The following is a 16,949-nucleotide window of genomic DNA, read 5'->3' on the forward strand; positions in this document are numbered from 1 at the left end:
GGTAAGCACCTACCGGCCAGAGTCTACACCTTGCACCCCAACCCCCTGCCCAGGTCAGAACCTCCTCCTGCACCCAAACTCCCTCCCAGACCCCACACCACCTCCTGCACCCCAATCCCTTGCTCCAGCCCGGAGCCCCCTCCTGTTTATTTTCAAATTCAAATGGCAGAAGTCGCATTAAAAGTATTGGTGAGTAGTAATAACTTTAATATGTTCAATTATTATTAGTTGATAAATCGTAACTCTACGAGTAGCTTTGCGTGTGATGTGGCTCTCAAAATATTTTGGTCAAAGACAAAAACAAAAAAAGGTCTCTTCTTCTTTGAAAGGTTGCAGACCCCTGCTCTGGGTTCTCCATTGTTGAAGACTAGTTTTCTATCCATATAAACTACTGCAATTATGCTTCAGTCATATCCTTCATGAGATTTTGACTTTTACTTTACCCCTTGAAACACCTCTATATTTTATGTGTATAACAGTATTTGCAGTTAGTCATAGCCAGTGGATTCTTGGGAACAATAATTTAATAATAACAACACCTGTTACATAGTCAAAAAGTATTCTGTTGTGTGTTTTTGTTTTGTTTTGTTTTGTTTGTTTTAAACAAGGGACTTTACCTTTAGGAAGCATTATATTAATTATAGACTCACAACCTGAAAAAATGTTAAATTAAAACAAAGAATCTGATTGTAACCAAGGCAATAACAGTGAGTCACAGTTTCACCTTCAGTGCTAGACTTTGGATAAAACCTGAGAGAGACAGTACAGCATACCTCCCACACTTTCTGTAGGATTACTTAACCTTTCAGGCATGGATTGGGACCGTTATTAACCCCCTTTCCTCTCTGAGGGTCTTACGCCATATGTCTCCATAATAAATAGAATTTGCTCATGGCCTCTTACTGCACTCTGCGTGCAGAACTCAAGTGATTAATGAAGCACTGCCTGCTCCAATATGTATGTTACCACTAGATTAGAGCCTAAGGAAAAAGAAACCTCAACCGTTGAGCTAGGCAAGTAGGCAGTGCAGATTATATATACCATGTGTGCTGCATTTTTCAAAGCTCTTGTCAAAATTGCCCCTGCAATATATGTACAAGGAATAGCATTGACACATGAGCATGCATTTTTGCAAGAATTTCCATCTGCAATTTTCTGTTTTCAGCCCTGCTAGCAGAAGCACTGCCAGCTTTTTTGTCACCCTAGGCGGCAGAAGGTCTCGCCCCCGAAATACGCCGACAACCGGGGCGGTCGAAGATCTCAATTCTGCCTTCTTCCTGTTCTTCTCCTCTCATGGTACTGCTCTGCTACCTACTCCAATATAGGAGAACTAACAACTTAAAATGCCTTATTCAAAAATTTTAAGTAACACTTTGCTGTTCAGGCATTTGAAAGTTATGTAACTTTTCTTGTCTGCATAGTAAACACTGGCATTTTTATCTGCTTGAATAATCGAAGTGATGCTTTTAGTGCCTTCTTGGTTGCAAAGATTTGAACTGTTTCCTGAAGGTCCACAGTCTGGGCCAGCTCATGCTTTGAGATGGTTGCAAGGCTGACCAGCCTCTCCTGTGTCATTGTGGAGCGTAGATGTGTTTTTATTAACTTCATCTTGGAGAAGCTGCGTTCTCCACTGGCAACTGTTACAGGAAGTGTTAAAAGTATGCGCAGAGCAACAAAAGCATTTGGAAAGAGGTTGGTCATCTTATTAGTGCACCTATATTCCAGAACAGCCTTTGGAGTTGATCCTGCTGAAATGTATCTTGAAAGGGCTTTCAGTTCATCACCTAAATCACTTGCATCAATATCGCGCATGTCATCATGTGTCTCTAGTGGCCTGCATTGCTGGTGTAGGTCTTCTTCAGGTATAGTGAGGAGTTTTGGAATATCATACAACAACTCAAATATACTGCTGTGTTCCTTGTGCTGCATGAAAGGTTCTTTAACTGACTGTATTGCACAATCTAGCACCTGGTTAAAGAATTCAACTTTGAATTGTTGTTTGGGGTCTCTTATGGGATTATCTGTGCCTCGTAATCAAAATGTCGTCTTCTTCAATGACCCTTGTATTCTTGAATGGGTGGGAAAATAGCTTCAGTGTGAAGTTCCTCTGCCAATTTCTGTGCACTCTTCAGACATTTTGAAATCCCTCAACTGACCGGTAAGACTGTAGGTATGACTTTGCTTTGTCCAGTTGTTCCATTGCTCCAGATATATCAAGATCAACACCTTGGAGTCTCTGGCTTACAACATTTATTTCAAACAATATGTCATGCCACAACACTAAGCCACACAGAAATTTGAAGTTATGTATGTTTCTGGTGATTCCATTTCCCTCTGCCACTGTTCTCCCACGAACAGTTCCTGTCATAGCATTATCCTCCATAATGGCAACTATGGCATCATCTATCTTCTCAATTTGGTGTTTGATAGGCTTTATCGCCTCCATTTGACTTTCCCATCATGTGGCACTCGGTGGTTTCAGTATCAGAGAGGATGTTCCCAGATGTTGCTTCAAAATTTGCCATCGGTGAGTTGATGCAGAGAAAAATACATAGATGCTTTGAATTACATTAAAAAATTCAGCAGCCTCACTAGAAGCTGACGCTGCATCACTGACCACCAAGCTCAGTGAATGAGAACTGCATGGGACAAAAAAAGCTCGAGGGTTTAATCTTGGATCCATGTCTGCACTCCTCTGTTCTTTCCTCTCATGTTGGCACCATTATTGTAGCCCTGACCTCTCATGTCCGCTATTGCAATTCCTGTACCTTCCAGCTTTTTAAGAAGCACATTTGTCACACCAGCTCCTGTAGTATCATCAATGTCAATAAATTCTAGAAAATGCTCTCTGACAGTCACCATTGCAGGGAGATTTTCACTAGGTTCTGTTGTTACAAAACGCACCATTAAAGTCATTTGTTCCGTATGGCTGATGTCAGGTGTGCAGTCCAGAATAACGGAGTAATATCTTGCTGACTTCAGATCTGCCACAATCTTCTGTTTGACTTTTGTTGCCAGTAACTGTATGACCTCATTTTGAATTGTTTTTCCAAGGTAGTGGTGTGTGTACATTTCTTGGGTGGTGACTCTTCTTAAATGCTCCTGGAGTACTGCATCAAACTCCGCCATCAGCTCCACAGTTTTAAGGAAGTTTCCATTGTTTGGCATATGCAGCTGATCTGAAGTGCCACGCAGTGCTAGGTTTTGGGTAGCAAGCATTCTCACAATGGCAATGAGCCTTTTCAGAACATTTTGCCGGTAAAGAGACTCTGAAGCAATCTTCTCTTGATGCTGATCATCTATGGTGCCCTTTAACCTTAGTCTCATCTCAAGCTCTTTGCACCTATGGAATGCTCTCCGGTGATTTGCTGCCTTCTCATGACACGTCAGATTTCTAGCCAGCTTTTTCCAGTCCTTTGTTCCTGTAGAACCCAATGTGGCTGGAACATTAAACTGGAAGAATTTGCAACGAAAACAGTATGCAGCATTCTGGGTTTTTGAGTACATAAACCATGGCCTCTCCACTTTGTCACCATTGGGGATTTCATGCCAGTAATGTGTTGGATGGAAACTTCTATTTTCATTGTCTTTGGGGAACATGAAGTTTTTCACTTGCTGTGGCCCATGCAGTACAAGGAAGTCCCTCAGGCTATTGCTCAAGTGGGTTCACAGTCCTGGATCATCTAGACTTAAATAACTAAACTCAGCAGCAGCTGTTTCTTGCGCCTCCACCACACTCTTCTCTGATCTACACTTTTCTTCAGGAATGTGCATGGTTACATCCGTTTCAGATGGAGATATGGATGCTGCAGTAGCTGGCAGGTCACCTGCACTCTGACTAACTGGAAGATCAGGCATCTCCTCACCACTCACATCCTCACTGGGGCTGGAAGGCTCACCATGAACATTTGTGTCTATGTATCTCAGGAGAGCTCCTTCCTGCTTAGAAAAGCTTCCTTTTCTTTCTTTCTTTCTTCTAAATGCTGCTCCAGAGGGGCGTTTTCTTCTTTCACTCATGACTGCTGTTCTGTGCCAGCTATAGTGGCTCTCAACACTCAATTGAAGGGGACAAATAAGCAGGCTGGTAGCAGGGCCTGAGTGAGGCAAGATATCAGTGTCTTAAGGGTCTAACTGGCTCTTAGGGTATGTCTACACTACGAAATTAGTTCGAATTTATAGAAGCCGGTTTTATAGAAATCGGTTGTATACAGCCGATTGTGTGTGTCCCCACATAAAATGCTCTAAGTGCTCTAGTCGGCGGACCGCGTCCACAGTACCGAGGCTAGCGTCGACTTCCGGAGCATTGCACTATGGGTAGCTATCCCACAGTTCCCGCAGTCTCCGCCGCCCCTTTGAATTCTGGGTTGAGATCCCAATGCCCGGATGATGCAAAACAGTGTCGCGGGAGGTTCTGGGTACATGTCGTCAGGCCCCTCCCCCTCCGTCACAGCAACGGCAGACAATAGATTCGCGCCTTTTTACCTGGGTTACCTGTGCAGACAACATACCACGGCAAGCATGGAGCCCGCTCAGCTCAGCTGAGCTCACCGTCACCATATGTCCTCTGGGTGCCGGCAGACGTGGGACTGCATTGCTACACAGCAGCAGCTGCTAACTGCCTTTTGGCGGTAGACGGTGTAGCATGAGTAATAGCCGTGGGGCTGGCAGCCGTGGGGCTGGCAGCCGTAGGGCTGCATTGCACCAGCCCCTTGCCCTTTGGTAGAAGATGGTATATTATGACTGGTATCCGTCGTCGTCATACTGCAGTGGCTGTCAATCATGGGCACCTGGGCAGACATGCTACTGTCTCGATGATGATGGCTATCAGTCGTAGTATACTATTTTCTGCCAATTGCCCAGTATTGTCTGCCAGCACCCAGATCGCCCGACGTGGGGCTGGCAGACGTGGGGCTGCATTGCTACACAGCAGCAGCCCCTTGCCTTTTGGTAGACGATGGTATATTACGACTGGTATCCATCGTCATCGTACTGCAGAGGCTATCACTCATGCTGCACCGTCGGCTGCCAGCTTAAGATGTAAAAAATAGATTTGTTCTATATTCATTTGCTTCCCCTTCCTCCGTGAAATCAACGGCCTGCTAAGCCCAGGGTTTTCAGTTTAATCTTTGGGGGGACCATTCTGTGTGACAGTTGTTTGTGTTTCTCCCTGATGCACAGCCACCTTTCTTGATTTTAATTCCCTGTACCTGTACGCCATGTCATCACTCGGCCCGCCCTCCCTCCTTCCCCTAGTCCGTCAGATACTAGTTTCGCGCCTTTTTTCTGACCAGGCGCCATAGCTAGCACTGGGATCATGGAGCACAGGCCCCAGCAATGTGGAAATCATGGTGTCACTGGGGCAGGTTCATGGCGTGGAACGTCGATTCTGGGCCCGGGAAACAAGCACAGACTGGTGGGACCGCATCGTGCTGCAGGTGTGGGACGATTCCCAGTGGCTGCGAAACTTTCGAATGCGTAAGGCCACTTTCATGGAACTTTGTGACTTGCTTTCCCCTGCCCTGAAACACCAGGATACCAAGATGAGAGCAGCCCTCACAGTTGAGAAGCGAGTGGCGATAGCCCTGTGGAAGCTTGCAACGCCAGACAGCTACCGGTCAGTTGGGAATCAATTTGGAGTGGGCAAATCTACGGTGGGGGCTGCTGTGATCAAATTTGCCAGGGCAATGAAAGACCTGGTGATAGCAACGGTAGTGACTCTGGGCAACGTGCAGGCAATAGTGGATGGTTTTGCTGAAATGGGATTCCCAAACTGTGGTGGGGCCATAGACAGAACCCATATCCCTATCTTGTCACCGGAGCACCAAGCCACCGACTACGTAAACCGCAAGGGGTACTTTTCAATGCTGCTGCAAGCCCTGGTGGATCACAAGGGACGTTTCACCAACATCAACGTGGGATGGCCGGGAAAGGTACATGATGCTCGCGTCTTCAGGAACTCTGGTCTGTTTCGAAAGCTGGAGGAAGGGACTTTCTTCCCGGACCAGAAAGTAACAGTTGGGGATGTTGAAATGCCTATCGTGATCCTTGGGGACCCAGCCTACCCCTTAATGCCATGGCTCATGAAGCCGTACACAGGCAGCCTGGACAGTAGTCAGGACCTGTTCAACTACAGGCTGAGCAAGTGCTGAATGGTGGTGGAATGTGCATTTGGACGTTTAAAAGTGCGCTGGCGCAGCTTACTGACTCGCTCAGACCTCAGCGAAAAGAATATCCCCATTGTTATTGCTGCTTGCTGTGCGCTCCACAATATCTGTGAGAGTAAGGGGGAGACCTTTATGGCGGGGTGGGAGGTTGAGGCAACTCGCCTGGCCGCTGATTACGCGCAGCCAGACACCAGGGCGGTTAGAGGAGCACAGCAGGGCGCGGTGCGCATCAGAGAAGCTTTGAAAACGAGTTTTGTGACTGGCCAGGCTACTGTGTGAAACTTCTGTTCGTCTCTCCTTGATGAACCCTCCAACCCCCCACCCCCACCCCCCCGACCCGGTTCACTCTACTTCCCTGTAAACCAACCACCTCACCCCAACCTCCCCTCCCCAATTCGAGCACCGCTTGCAGAGGCAATAAAGTCATTGTTTTTTTCACATTCATGCATTCTTTATTAGTTCCTCACAGAAGTAGGGGGATAATTGCCAAGGTAGCCTGGGATGGGTGGGGGAGGAGGGATGGAAAAGGACACACTGCATTTTAAAACTTTAACTCTTATTGAAGGCCAGCCTTCTGATGCTTGGGCGATCATCTGGGGTGGAGTGACTGGGTGGCCGGAGGCCCCCCCACCGTGTTCTTGGGCGTCTGGGTGAGGAGGCTATGGAACTTGGGGAGGAGGGCTGTTGGTTAAACAGGGGCTGTAGCGGCGGTCTCTGCTCCTGCTGCCTTTCCTGCAGCTCAACCATACGCTCGAGCATATCAGTTTGATGCTCCAGCAGACGGAGCATTGACTCTTGCCGTCTGTCTGCAAGCTGACGCCACCTATCGTCTTCAGCCCGCCACTTGCTCTTTTCATCCCGCCATTCAGCCCGCCACCTCTCCTCTCGTTCATATTGTGCTTTTCTCATGTCCGACATTGACTGCCCCCACGCATTCTGCTGTGCTCTATCAGCGTGGGAGGACATCTGCAGCTCCGTGAACATATCGTCCTACGTTTTCTCTTTCTAATGTTCACTAGCCTCTGCGAAGGAGAAACATTTGCAGCTGGTGGAGGAGAAGGGAGAGGTGGTTAAAAAAGACACATTTTAGAGAACAATGGGTACACTCTTTCATTACAAGGTCGCATTTTTCCTCTGCCTGCCGGTTTGGTATGAGAGATCACTCATGCAGTGCCCCAGGCAACATATTTCGGCTTGCAGGCAGCCATGGTAGGCCACAGTGTTTTGGCTTTTTTAACCTTCTTAACATGCGGGAAAGGTTTCAAACAGCAGCGCATTTCCCATATCCAGGAGGAATTGGGTTGGCCATTTAAAATGGGTTTTCAATGTAAAAGGAGGGGCTGCGGTTTCCCGGTTAACATGCGGCACAAACCCAAGTAAACCACCCCCCCCACACACACACACGATTCTCTGGGATGATCACTTCACCCCTCCCCCTGTGGTTAACAGCGGGGAACATTTCTGTTCAGAAGAGCAGGAACGGGCACCTCTGAATGTCCCCTTAATAAAATCACCCCATTTCAACCATGTGACCGTGAATGATATCACTCTCCTGAGGATAACAAAGAGAGATAAGGAATGGATATTGTCTGCATGCCAGCAAACACCGGGACCATACGCTGCCATGCTTTGTTATGCAATGATTCCAGACTACGTGCTACTGGCCTGGAGTACATGAAGGAGAGCTTTCTGGAGATGTCCCTGGAGGATTTCCGCTCCATCCCCATACACGTTAACAGACTTTTCCAGTAGATGTACTGGCCGCGATTGCCAGGGCAAATTAATCATTAAACACGCTTGCTTTTAAACCATGTGTAATGTTTACAAATATTTACAAAGGTACACTCACCAGAGGTCTCCTGTGTGCCCTGAGGGTCTTGGGTGAGTTCAGGGGTTACTGGTTCCAGGTCCAGGGTCACAAACATATCCTGGCTGTTGGGGAAACCAGTTTCTCCGCTTCCTTGCTGCTGTGAGCTACCTACAGTACCTCCATCCTCGTCTTCCTCGTTCCCCGAACCGTCTTCCCTGTGTGTTTCTCCATTGACGGAGTCATAGCACACGGTTGGGGTAGTGGTGGCTAGAATGGCATGCAGCTCCGCGTAGAAGCGGCAAGTTTGCGGCTCTGCCCCAGACCTTCCGTTTGCTTCTCTGGCTTTGTGGTAGGCTTGCCGTAGCTCCTTAATTTTCACGCGGCACTGCTGTGTGTCCCTGTTATGGCCTCGGTCCTTCATGGCCTTGGAGACCTTTTCTAATACATTTCTTTTACTGCTACGGAGTTCAGCTAGCACTGATTCATCTCCCCATATGGCGAGCAGATCCCGTACCTCCCGTTCGGTCCATGCTGGAGCTCTTTTGCGATCCTGGGACTCCATCACGGTTACCTGTGCTGATGAGCTCTGCGTGGTCACCTGTGCTCTCCACGCTGAGCAAACAGGAAATGAAATTCAAACGTTCGCGGGTCTTTTCCTGTCTACCTGGTCAGTGCATCTGAGTTGAGAGTGCTGTCCAGAGCGGTCACAATGAAGCACTCTGGGATATCTCCCGGAGGCCAGTAACGTCGAATTCCGTCCACACTACCCCAATTCCGACCCGCACAGGCCGATTTTATCGCTAATCCCCTCGTCGGAGGTGGTGTAAAGAAACCGGTTTAAAGGACCCTTTAAGTCGAAAGAAAGGGCTTCGTCGTGTGGACGTGTCCAGGCTTAATTCGATTTAACGCTACTAAAGTCGACCTAAACTCGTAGTGTAGACCAGGCCTTAGTATTTCAGTTAACTGCCTGTTCTCCTCAAGTGGGTCCAGGGAAGCAGCAGGAAACAGGAAGCTCCCTGAGAAGCTGGTGTTAATCAGTCCAGGCTCCTGGGGGTGCTAGAGAGGTACATAAGAGGCTCCACCTCCTCTCTCCCTGCAGCTCCTGCTGCTTTCTGTTATTCCCTCTCACCTTTTCTTCTGCCTGCCTGTTATGTCTCTTGTGCCCTCCTTCCTCCAGCACAGCACTCCACCATCTCTGTGCATCTAGAGCAGAGATAATACATATGCACCAGCAGCAGACACAATTTTCTACACTCTGGGTCCTAGTGGTGCACCTCCACAGTCTGGCACCTGAGGTAGCCATCTCAGTTCACCTCATGGTAAGGCCAGCCCTGCTGCTAGCATATTTTGTGTGTGCTTCAGACCCTGATTTTAAAATTGTAACTCTGTATGCATATTTTGGGTTATCATGGAAAACAATTGTTCTTTAGTTGGAAAATGTGCCTTAGAGTATCCATTCATTGCTAGAAGCTATATTAATGTAATCCCTTTTTGTTACTTTAGTCAATCATCCATCAGAACATAGGATGTTTCTAAAAATTCTCACTTGCTGTTATTAAAATATTTTTATGAAGTAGTTGTTTTGGCCTCTGGCCCCATAAGAAAGCTAAGAGGTAAAAATTATCTAATATTTAAATATCTATAATATGAGAGACTGAAAAAATGACCTATTGCTATCAGAGAACATTGCTTATCCATTACCTGAATATAATACAGCGAATACCTAACACCTTTTCCATTTCTCCTTGTTCAGTCTCCAAGTAATATTCATGTTATTAGCATCATAGGCTGGGCATATATTGTCCTTTTGTTATAAAATAGTGTTTCCTTAAGACTGGACTTACGTTAGTTTTGTTTCAATTACAGGCAGTCTCCATCGGGCCATCAGTGTTCCAGAACATGTTTATAACCTGGACACAGTCGATAATTGTTTTGTTTCAAGACCTCCACATGGAGTCACATATTCTGCATCTTTCCAGGTGAGGAAAATGTAGGCAATAACTGAAAATATGTAGAAATGCAAATTCATGACTTTGTTTGCTGCCACAAACAGTGGCTAGATTTTTTTTTTTTTCTATCATGTTAAATGTTCGCATTGCCAATCACTGGTTTAAAGAGATTACAATCTGTGGCCCATCAGGGTAATCCACTCACTGGCTACCAGACAGTTTATTTACTTTTGCGCAGCTCCTTGTGGCCGCGGTTCGCTGTTCCCAGCCAATGGGAGCTGTGGGAAGCAGTGGCCAGCCCACACCGCTTCTCGTAGCTCCCATTGGCCGGCGAACCGTGGCCACTGGGAGCTGCAGGCGACCACGCAAATGTAAACAAACTGTCTGTTGGCTCGCCATGGGCGGCAGGTTGCCCACCACTGCTTTAAACCTTGCAAAATGCAAGAATTTCTGCTGGGGTGTCCTTGTCATATAGGTGTCAAGTATCAGGGGGTAGCCGTGTTAGTCTGTATCTACAAAAACAACAAGGAGTCTGGTGGCACCTTAAAGACTAACAGATATATTTGGGCATAAGCTTTCGTGAGTAAAAACCTCACTTCTTGAAGTGAGGTTTTTACTCACGAAAGCTTATGCCCAAATATATCTGTTAGTCTTTAAGGTGCCACCAGACTCCTTGTCATATAGGGTTAGTGGAAACCTGGAGCTTTAAAAGCACCACATACCCATGAACAGAAATAATTATTATTTACTGTATGAAGCAATTCAGATCTGAGACAGAAATGTGTAAAGGCACATGTATAACATCTCCACCTGTGAGGAGCCTAATCCCTATTTCAAATGCTAGATCTTTTGGTCTTGTGTAAGTCAATGTGAGTACTATTCTTGTTTTTGTGTCCCAGAGGACTAACATCGCCCTCAACAAAGGAAGTAGACCACTTAGGCTGAACCTGTGCTTCCTGGTTAATTAAGTAGGACCCAGTTTTAATTACAATCTCTGTTTTCTGAATGTATCTATTTACCCTTTTCAGACACCCTCACAACCAATTACATAACTGCACTTGCCTCACTGCCACCCTTATGCTCTCACACCACCCAATTAGAAAATATTTGAAATGGGTTTTACTTCACATTACAGAATGAATAGTGTCCTCTCTAGAAAGGAGGGAGCACTGAAAGCAGGAACTAGAGGTAACACAGGAACCTCAGCAAAATGTCATCATTTTGATGGTAGAAATGGAAGAACCCGGGAGAGTGGATGGTATGGGAGAATGCCTTGCAGCCTCCCTGTACCACAGTGTGGGACTGTGACTCCTGAAATGAAGCATCCTTTTCCCCCTTGCAGTTCCCTCCAGTGCCTCTAAATATGTACCTCTCTTCAATAACAAATGCAACCAACCCTATGAGCCTGACCCAATCCGACGGCTAGATTGTGCACCCCTTCCTTCCACTGGTGAGCATTCCCATTATTGAGACTATCCCTGTGAGGAGCTCCTCACCAGTGAGAGTAAGAAGTTTGCAGTCTGGCCCCTAGATGCTATGGCCTCCACCCTAAATTTATAATTCACCTTAACTTTTTAATGCACGTGCATGTAAATGAGGTGCGGTTTAGGGATTATGACAAATTGCCAATATGCCCATTGGTACCAGAAAAGCTGTTCATCACTGCTCCAATGCAAGGTCAGATAAGCTGACGGCATGTACAAACCTGACTAGAATATCATTGTTAATGCTCTTTGCTGACATAGCCTCTTTCATCTGTCTGAGGGTCTCCGATCCTTTGCAGACGTTTAACTTCAGCTGGAGATGTTGGTATTCAGTATCTTTGAAAATCAAGCCCTGAGTGTGTCAATCTGAATACCTAAAAACGGAGATGAACCCAGCATGTAGAGGTCTTTTTGAATATCTAGCAATTTAGTGACTTGCTCAGGATAACACTCTGGGTTCTAGTCCCTGCTCTGCCACTATCTTGAAGTCTTGACTCCTAGTCCTGGGCTCCTAAACACTAGAATGCACTCCCTCCTCGTTTCACTGGGAGGTTAATGAAGAAGTGCAAAAAAAAAACCCATTGTCATCTGCATCTTTGATTGAAGTTCTCATTTTATTATACTGTAACTCCTCGCTTAACATTGTAGTTATGTTCCTGAAAAATGCAATTTTAAGCAAATCCAATTTCCTCATAAGAATTAATGTAAATGTGGGGGTTAAGTTCCAGGGAAATTTTTTTCACCAGACAAAAGACTAATATATATATATATACATACATACACGCACAGTAAATTGTTTGTTTAAAACTTATAATACCATACACCACAATGATGATTGTGAAGCTTGGTTGAGGTGGTGGAGTCAGAGGGTGGGATATTTTCCAGGGACTGTCTTACTGCTAAATGATAAACTTGCACTCAGCTGAGCCCTCAAGGGTTAACACATTGTTATTAATGTAGCCTCACATTCTCCAAGGCAGCACAAATGGAGGGAGGGGAGACGGCATGGCAGACACCCTGACATTAGCCCCCCTCATTGTCGTCATCCCCCCATGCGTGCGCACACAGCAAGCAGGAGTCTCTGGGAGCAGCTCCAAGGCAGAGGGCAGGAGCAGCACATGGCAGTGGGAGAAGGGACAGCTGAACTGCCGGCAATTGATAGCCTGCTGTGTGGCTACCGCACAGGGAACTTAGGGGGGTAGGGAGCTGATAGGGGGGCTGCCGGTCCACCCTGGTTCCAAGTCCCCACCAACTAGCTCCAACAGGCTGCTCTTTCTGCAAGCAGTGGACAAACCAGGCGGCTGCCAAACAACGTTATAAGGGAGCATTGCGCAACTTTAAACGAGCATGTTCTGTAATTGATCAGCAACGTTAACAATGAAACAACGTTAACTGGAATGACTTTAAGTGAGGAGTTACTGTACTATTCTACTAGCAACTGGCAAAAAATTTTATCCACCCAAATTATAAAAGAATAATTAAGAAAACAAAAGAGGGTCCTGTGGCATCTTTAAGACTAACAGAAGTATTGGAGCATAAGCTTTCGTGGGTGAATGCCCACTTCATCAGACGCGGGGGGGGGGGGAGGGGAGGATGAAGTGGGCATTCACCCATGAAAGCTTATGCTCCAATACGTCTATTAGTCTTAAAGGTGCCACAGGACCCTCTGTTGCTTTTTACAGATTCAGACTAACATGGCTACCCCTCTGATACTTAAGAAAACAAAAAAGCTCTGTTCTTCTGGTGACTTTTGTCCCTCTTTGCTTCTTTTGTACAGGTGAACTCACCAATCACTTACAGAAATGGCTGGGGGAATACAACCACACAATATAATTCATACAAGACAATGGAAGAGAGGAATCAAAGGCAGCCTCTGAAGAGATTAGAAGTTTCTCCCCAGAAAGGTCCTGAGAAGCTGGCATATGTATACAGTGATTTCCGCTACAACAGGGGAAACCAAGTTGGATTCATTCCAAGGCATAGTGATAGGATGAGATCCAGTGTTATTGTTCCAACAAGATATGCTCGCTCTGAGATTGTTGGTCATGGTAATCATGATTCTTCAATCAGAGAGCAAACTTATCAAACCCAGTTCCATAGAGGACCTTTTAATGACACAGTCTTTGACAGTGCTGCCACCAGCCCAACTGTATCTATGTACCCACAAGCTGGATTCAGTCGCAGTATGACCAACCTCTTAGAGAAAGAGAACTACCCGACTACAGGTAGTGGTGTGGGACAAGTCAGATCACCCATTGCTTCCCAAATTGGATTGCAGAGCAGGGAGTTTCTGAAGTCCAGCTGGCAACAAAGTAACTTCAGAAGCGCACAACCCATGAGGGAAACTTCCCAGACAGCTGCAGTGACCAGTGCTACTGCTGAAACAGGTGGGAAAAGGATGGCAATGACTGCTGCTGTGGCAGCAGCAGCAGCAGAAAATGTTCCCTTACACATGGGAAAAGCAGGCTCCAGTGTATCTCAGCTAGGGTAAGTCTGACTCTAAATCTCCTCCAGTTCACAAATACCTGGAAGTTTTCATATGGATTTTGTACCCCACGTGTTTCCCAGTAAAAAAAAGAAATTATCCCAGTCCATCAGTTCACAAAGAATAAATGCATTTCTGGCCAGTTGCCCAACAGCCGACTCAATCTAAAATATTTCCGTGTGGAAGAGTGAATTTATGATTTCTTTTTGGACTCTTATTTTGGATGAATGGAAGGAAGAAGGAAAAATTATTATTATTCTTATTACTATTATTGTTAACTATATATACTATAGTGCCAAAAAGCCTCATGACTGGGGTCCCATTGTATTAGGCACTAGTCAAACGTATTTGCCTTGAATAATTTACAGTCTAACTTGCAATAATATATTGACAGGCCTTGTGCTGTTGGGTAGATCAGATCATTTCAGCTCTGGTTCATTTGGCTGTTCTTCTATAGATTGAACTGCTTGATAACCAGAAGAATATCACATAGTTTACTATATTTCACATTCCTATTTCATGTTTATTGTACATGTAATTTAATTGTTCTGCTAGCACCAACAGTGCAATTAGAGAATTTCCTTTTTTTCCACAAGCGTGTAGCCTTCAAATTCCTTTTTACCAAAGCTTTATTTGCTTTCGTATTTTGTTGTTGTTGTTTATGTTTGCCGCTCTATTTGATGGAATTTTGCTATGAGGCTTGAACATTTCTGATCAGATAGCTACAGCATCATTTGTTTACAAGAAATTAAGTGTACAGAACATTAAGGTTGCAGTATCAGAGTAGAGCTTTGTTCTGTGTGTTTTCAGGTCAGGACAAGTTATCATACAGTAAAATGATTCCAGTCAAAATACAGCCTGTTTAAACAAAAATACTGAATTCCTGATGTGATTCTGATGCTCTTTTAAAGCAGGCAAGGTTAAGGGATTAAGCTGACTGAGGCTATGGGGCAGGCAGTGCTGACAACTGAATTTCTATATCTATCCTCTGACTAGGTATGTCTGAGGAACTGACTGGGTGAACCTTAAAAGGTTTGGCTGTTCATTTCAGTTGGGATATGCATGCAAAAGTTCAGATTTTATTTGTACCTGAAAAGAAATATCTGAACCTTAGTTGCTTAGTGAAATTGTCCTAAAAAAACTCTCAGGAAGAGCATTCCTTACTTCCTGTGTCCAGTTGGCCAGTTCTGAGAATGATCTGCCTTGAGGTGTTATGGCACTTCTGGTCCTAGTCAGAACCAGGAAGTACAGAAGCACAGGAAAATGAAACAATCAATAAAAATTAGCCACACTTTTTAAAAAAACAAAAAACTCAGAACAGGTGGGGTTTTGGGGGGGGTGGGGGAGAGTTGGTTCAAGTTTTAGCTCAAGATTTAGTCCAGTTCTTCCTTTATCCAGGCCAGTTTATTTCTCCATTGTATGACTGTCAGTTGTGTCAAATGATGGATTTGATTCACCCTTCGTCAAGCTGCTTCAGCAGATACATTTATACCGGAGATAAGGTAGACACAAGTCCCATTGCTGCCCTCCCTCAAAGGTCCTGCTAGGGGGAAGCAGCCATTCTCTGAGACTTCCCAGAAGATATGGTAAATCAGTGCATCTCCTGGGTACCCTGGTCCTATGCTCTCTCAGTCTGACTGTATTCACTATGTGAGCAGTGTCAGTTGGCTCCAGGTTCCCCAGCAGTGCACAGACTGGGGACATGTTTATATCATTTGCTCCCAACACCAGAGGAAATTTCTACTGCATAAGCCCACATCTTGGATTCTACAGGCAGAATGAATCAGGCCCTCATATTATATTTTCCTGTATAAGCTACTATTAACTGTTGAATGGTAATTTAAGTGGCTTTGTTTCTCCACTAAGGCCCTGATTCATGAAAGCACTTACATGCCTAAGTCCCATTGACTTAAGTTTGTATTTAAAGTTAAACACGTGCTTAAGTGCTTTCCAGAATCATGACCTAACTCTGGACTTGATTCAAACTAAACTCATTCAGGGGAAAGAGGAGTGCTTTACCCAGACACCAGTATATTTTTATAGAGAAGGTTTTTTTTTATAAAATTAGAGGAGCAGCATAGAACAAAATACAGAAATGATTCACAATTAGACAACATACAGGTGAGTTTTCAAGGCAGCACCCAAAAGTAAATGCCAAAATCCAATTAGCAAACAACTTGGCTTGTATCTCCCAAGGTAACAACACTTCAAGGGCCACAATTTAAAAACAAAACAAAATCCTTTAGCTTTGTGCTGGAATAACTTTTATGTTTGTAATTAACTGTGGGCACAAATACTAGAATTTAGATGTCAGACTATAAGGCTTGTTGGCAGAATTGCTGTTCACACCTGCCAGTGTGAGTCTGTATTCTGTTGTTGTGCCTATAACTGATTGTGACCATGTTCAAGTACAGAGGCAAAATTGGTGGCCAGATTGAGGCCCTCTTTGAAAGTGTAGCCATTAACAGCCAATTTTTTTTCAGCCCAGCTTTTGCGGGTACTCTATATTTTTGCCACTGGCAAATTATGGGCACAAATAATTGTGGGAAGCCTATAGGCCACCTGAGTATCTAAATACCTATATGCTCCAAGTTCAGATGTTCAGGTGCCCTAAATTGTATTTTTGAATTACAGCCATATTATGAAAATCTAGCCTTAAATTTCCATAAGGACTTGGCATTTACTCAAAGTATAAGAACCTGTATGATGGGTCATATTAGTTAGAGATTGGAAAAGACAAATAGTCAAGATATAGTCCCTGAAAAGAGATGCATCACTTGATAATACACTTGATCTTAGACAAAAAGTAAAGAATAAATTATAATCTTGTAAACTGTCTTTTAAATAATGAATTAAGAATAGATTCATTACAGGTGCTGGTGTATAACAACACACCTGCAGAACACAGGTATCTTATGTTCAGGCACCTACAAAAACTGTAATTACAAACTCTACAAATTCCCCCTTATTAAAAAAAATCTCTAGATCTGATTAACATTTAAGTAGAGCAGGGATCGGCAACCTTTGGCACGCGGGAAGCGGCGGCCAGCACATCCC

The 16,949-nt window shown here is 44.9% G+C and overlaps 1 protein-coding gene across 1 annotated transcript in view; it reads left to right on the forward strand.

The window, feature by feature from the left end:
- The window catches only part of PKP2 (plakophilin 2), a 79,723-nt gene that overhangs the window by 12,617 nt on the left and 50,157 nt on the right, over positions 1–16,949 (forward strand). Inside the window, exons 2-3 of the mRNA XM_005311871.5 lie at positions 9,841–9,953; positions 13,185–13,894. Coding sequence (XP_005311928.2) covers positions 9,841–9,953; positions 13,185–13,894 — 823 coding nt within the window. The remainder of the gene's footprint in view (positions 1–9,840; positions 9,954–13,184; positions 13,895–16,949) is intronic.

The sequence above is a fragment of the Chrysemys picta genome, chromosome 1 (assembly GCF_011386835.1).
Source record: "Chrysemys picta bellii isolate R12L10 chromosome 1, ASM1138683v2, whole genome shotgun sequence".
Taxonomy (NCBI): domain Eukaryota; kingdom Metazoa; phylum Chordata; order Testudines; family Emydidae; genus Chrysemys; species Chrysemys picta.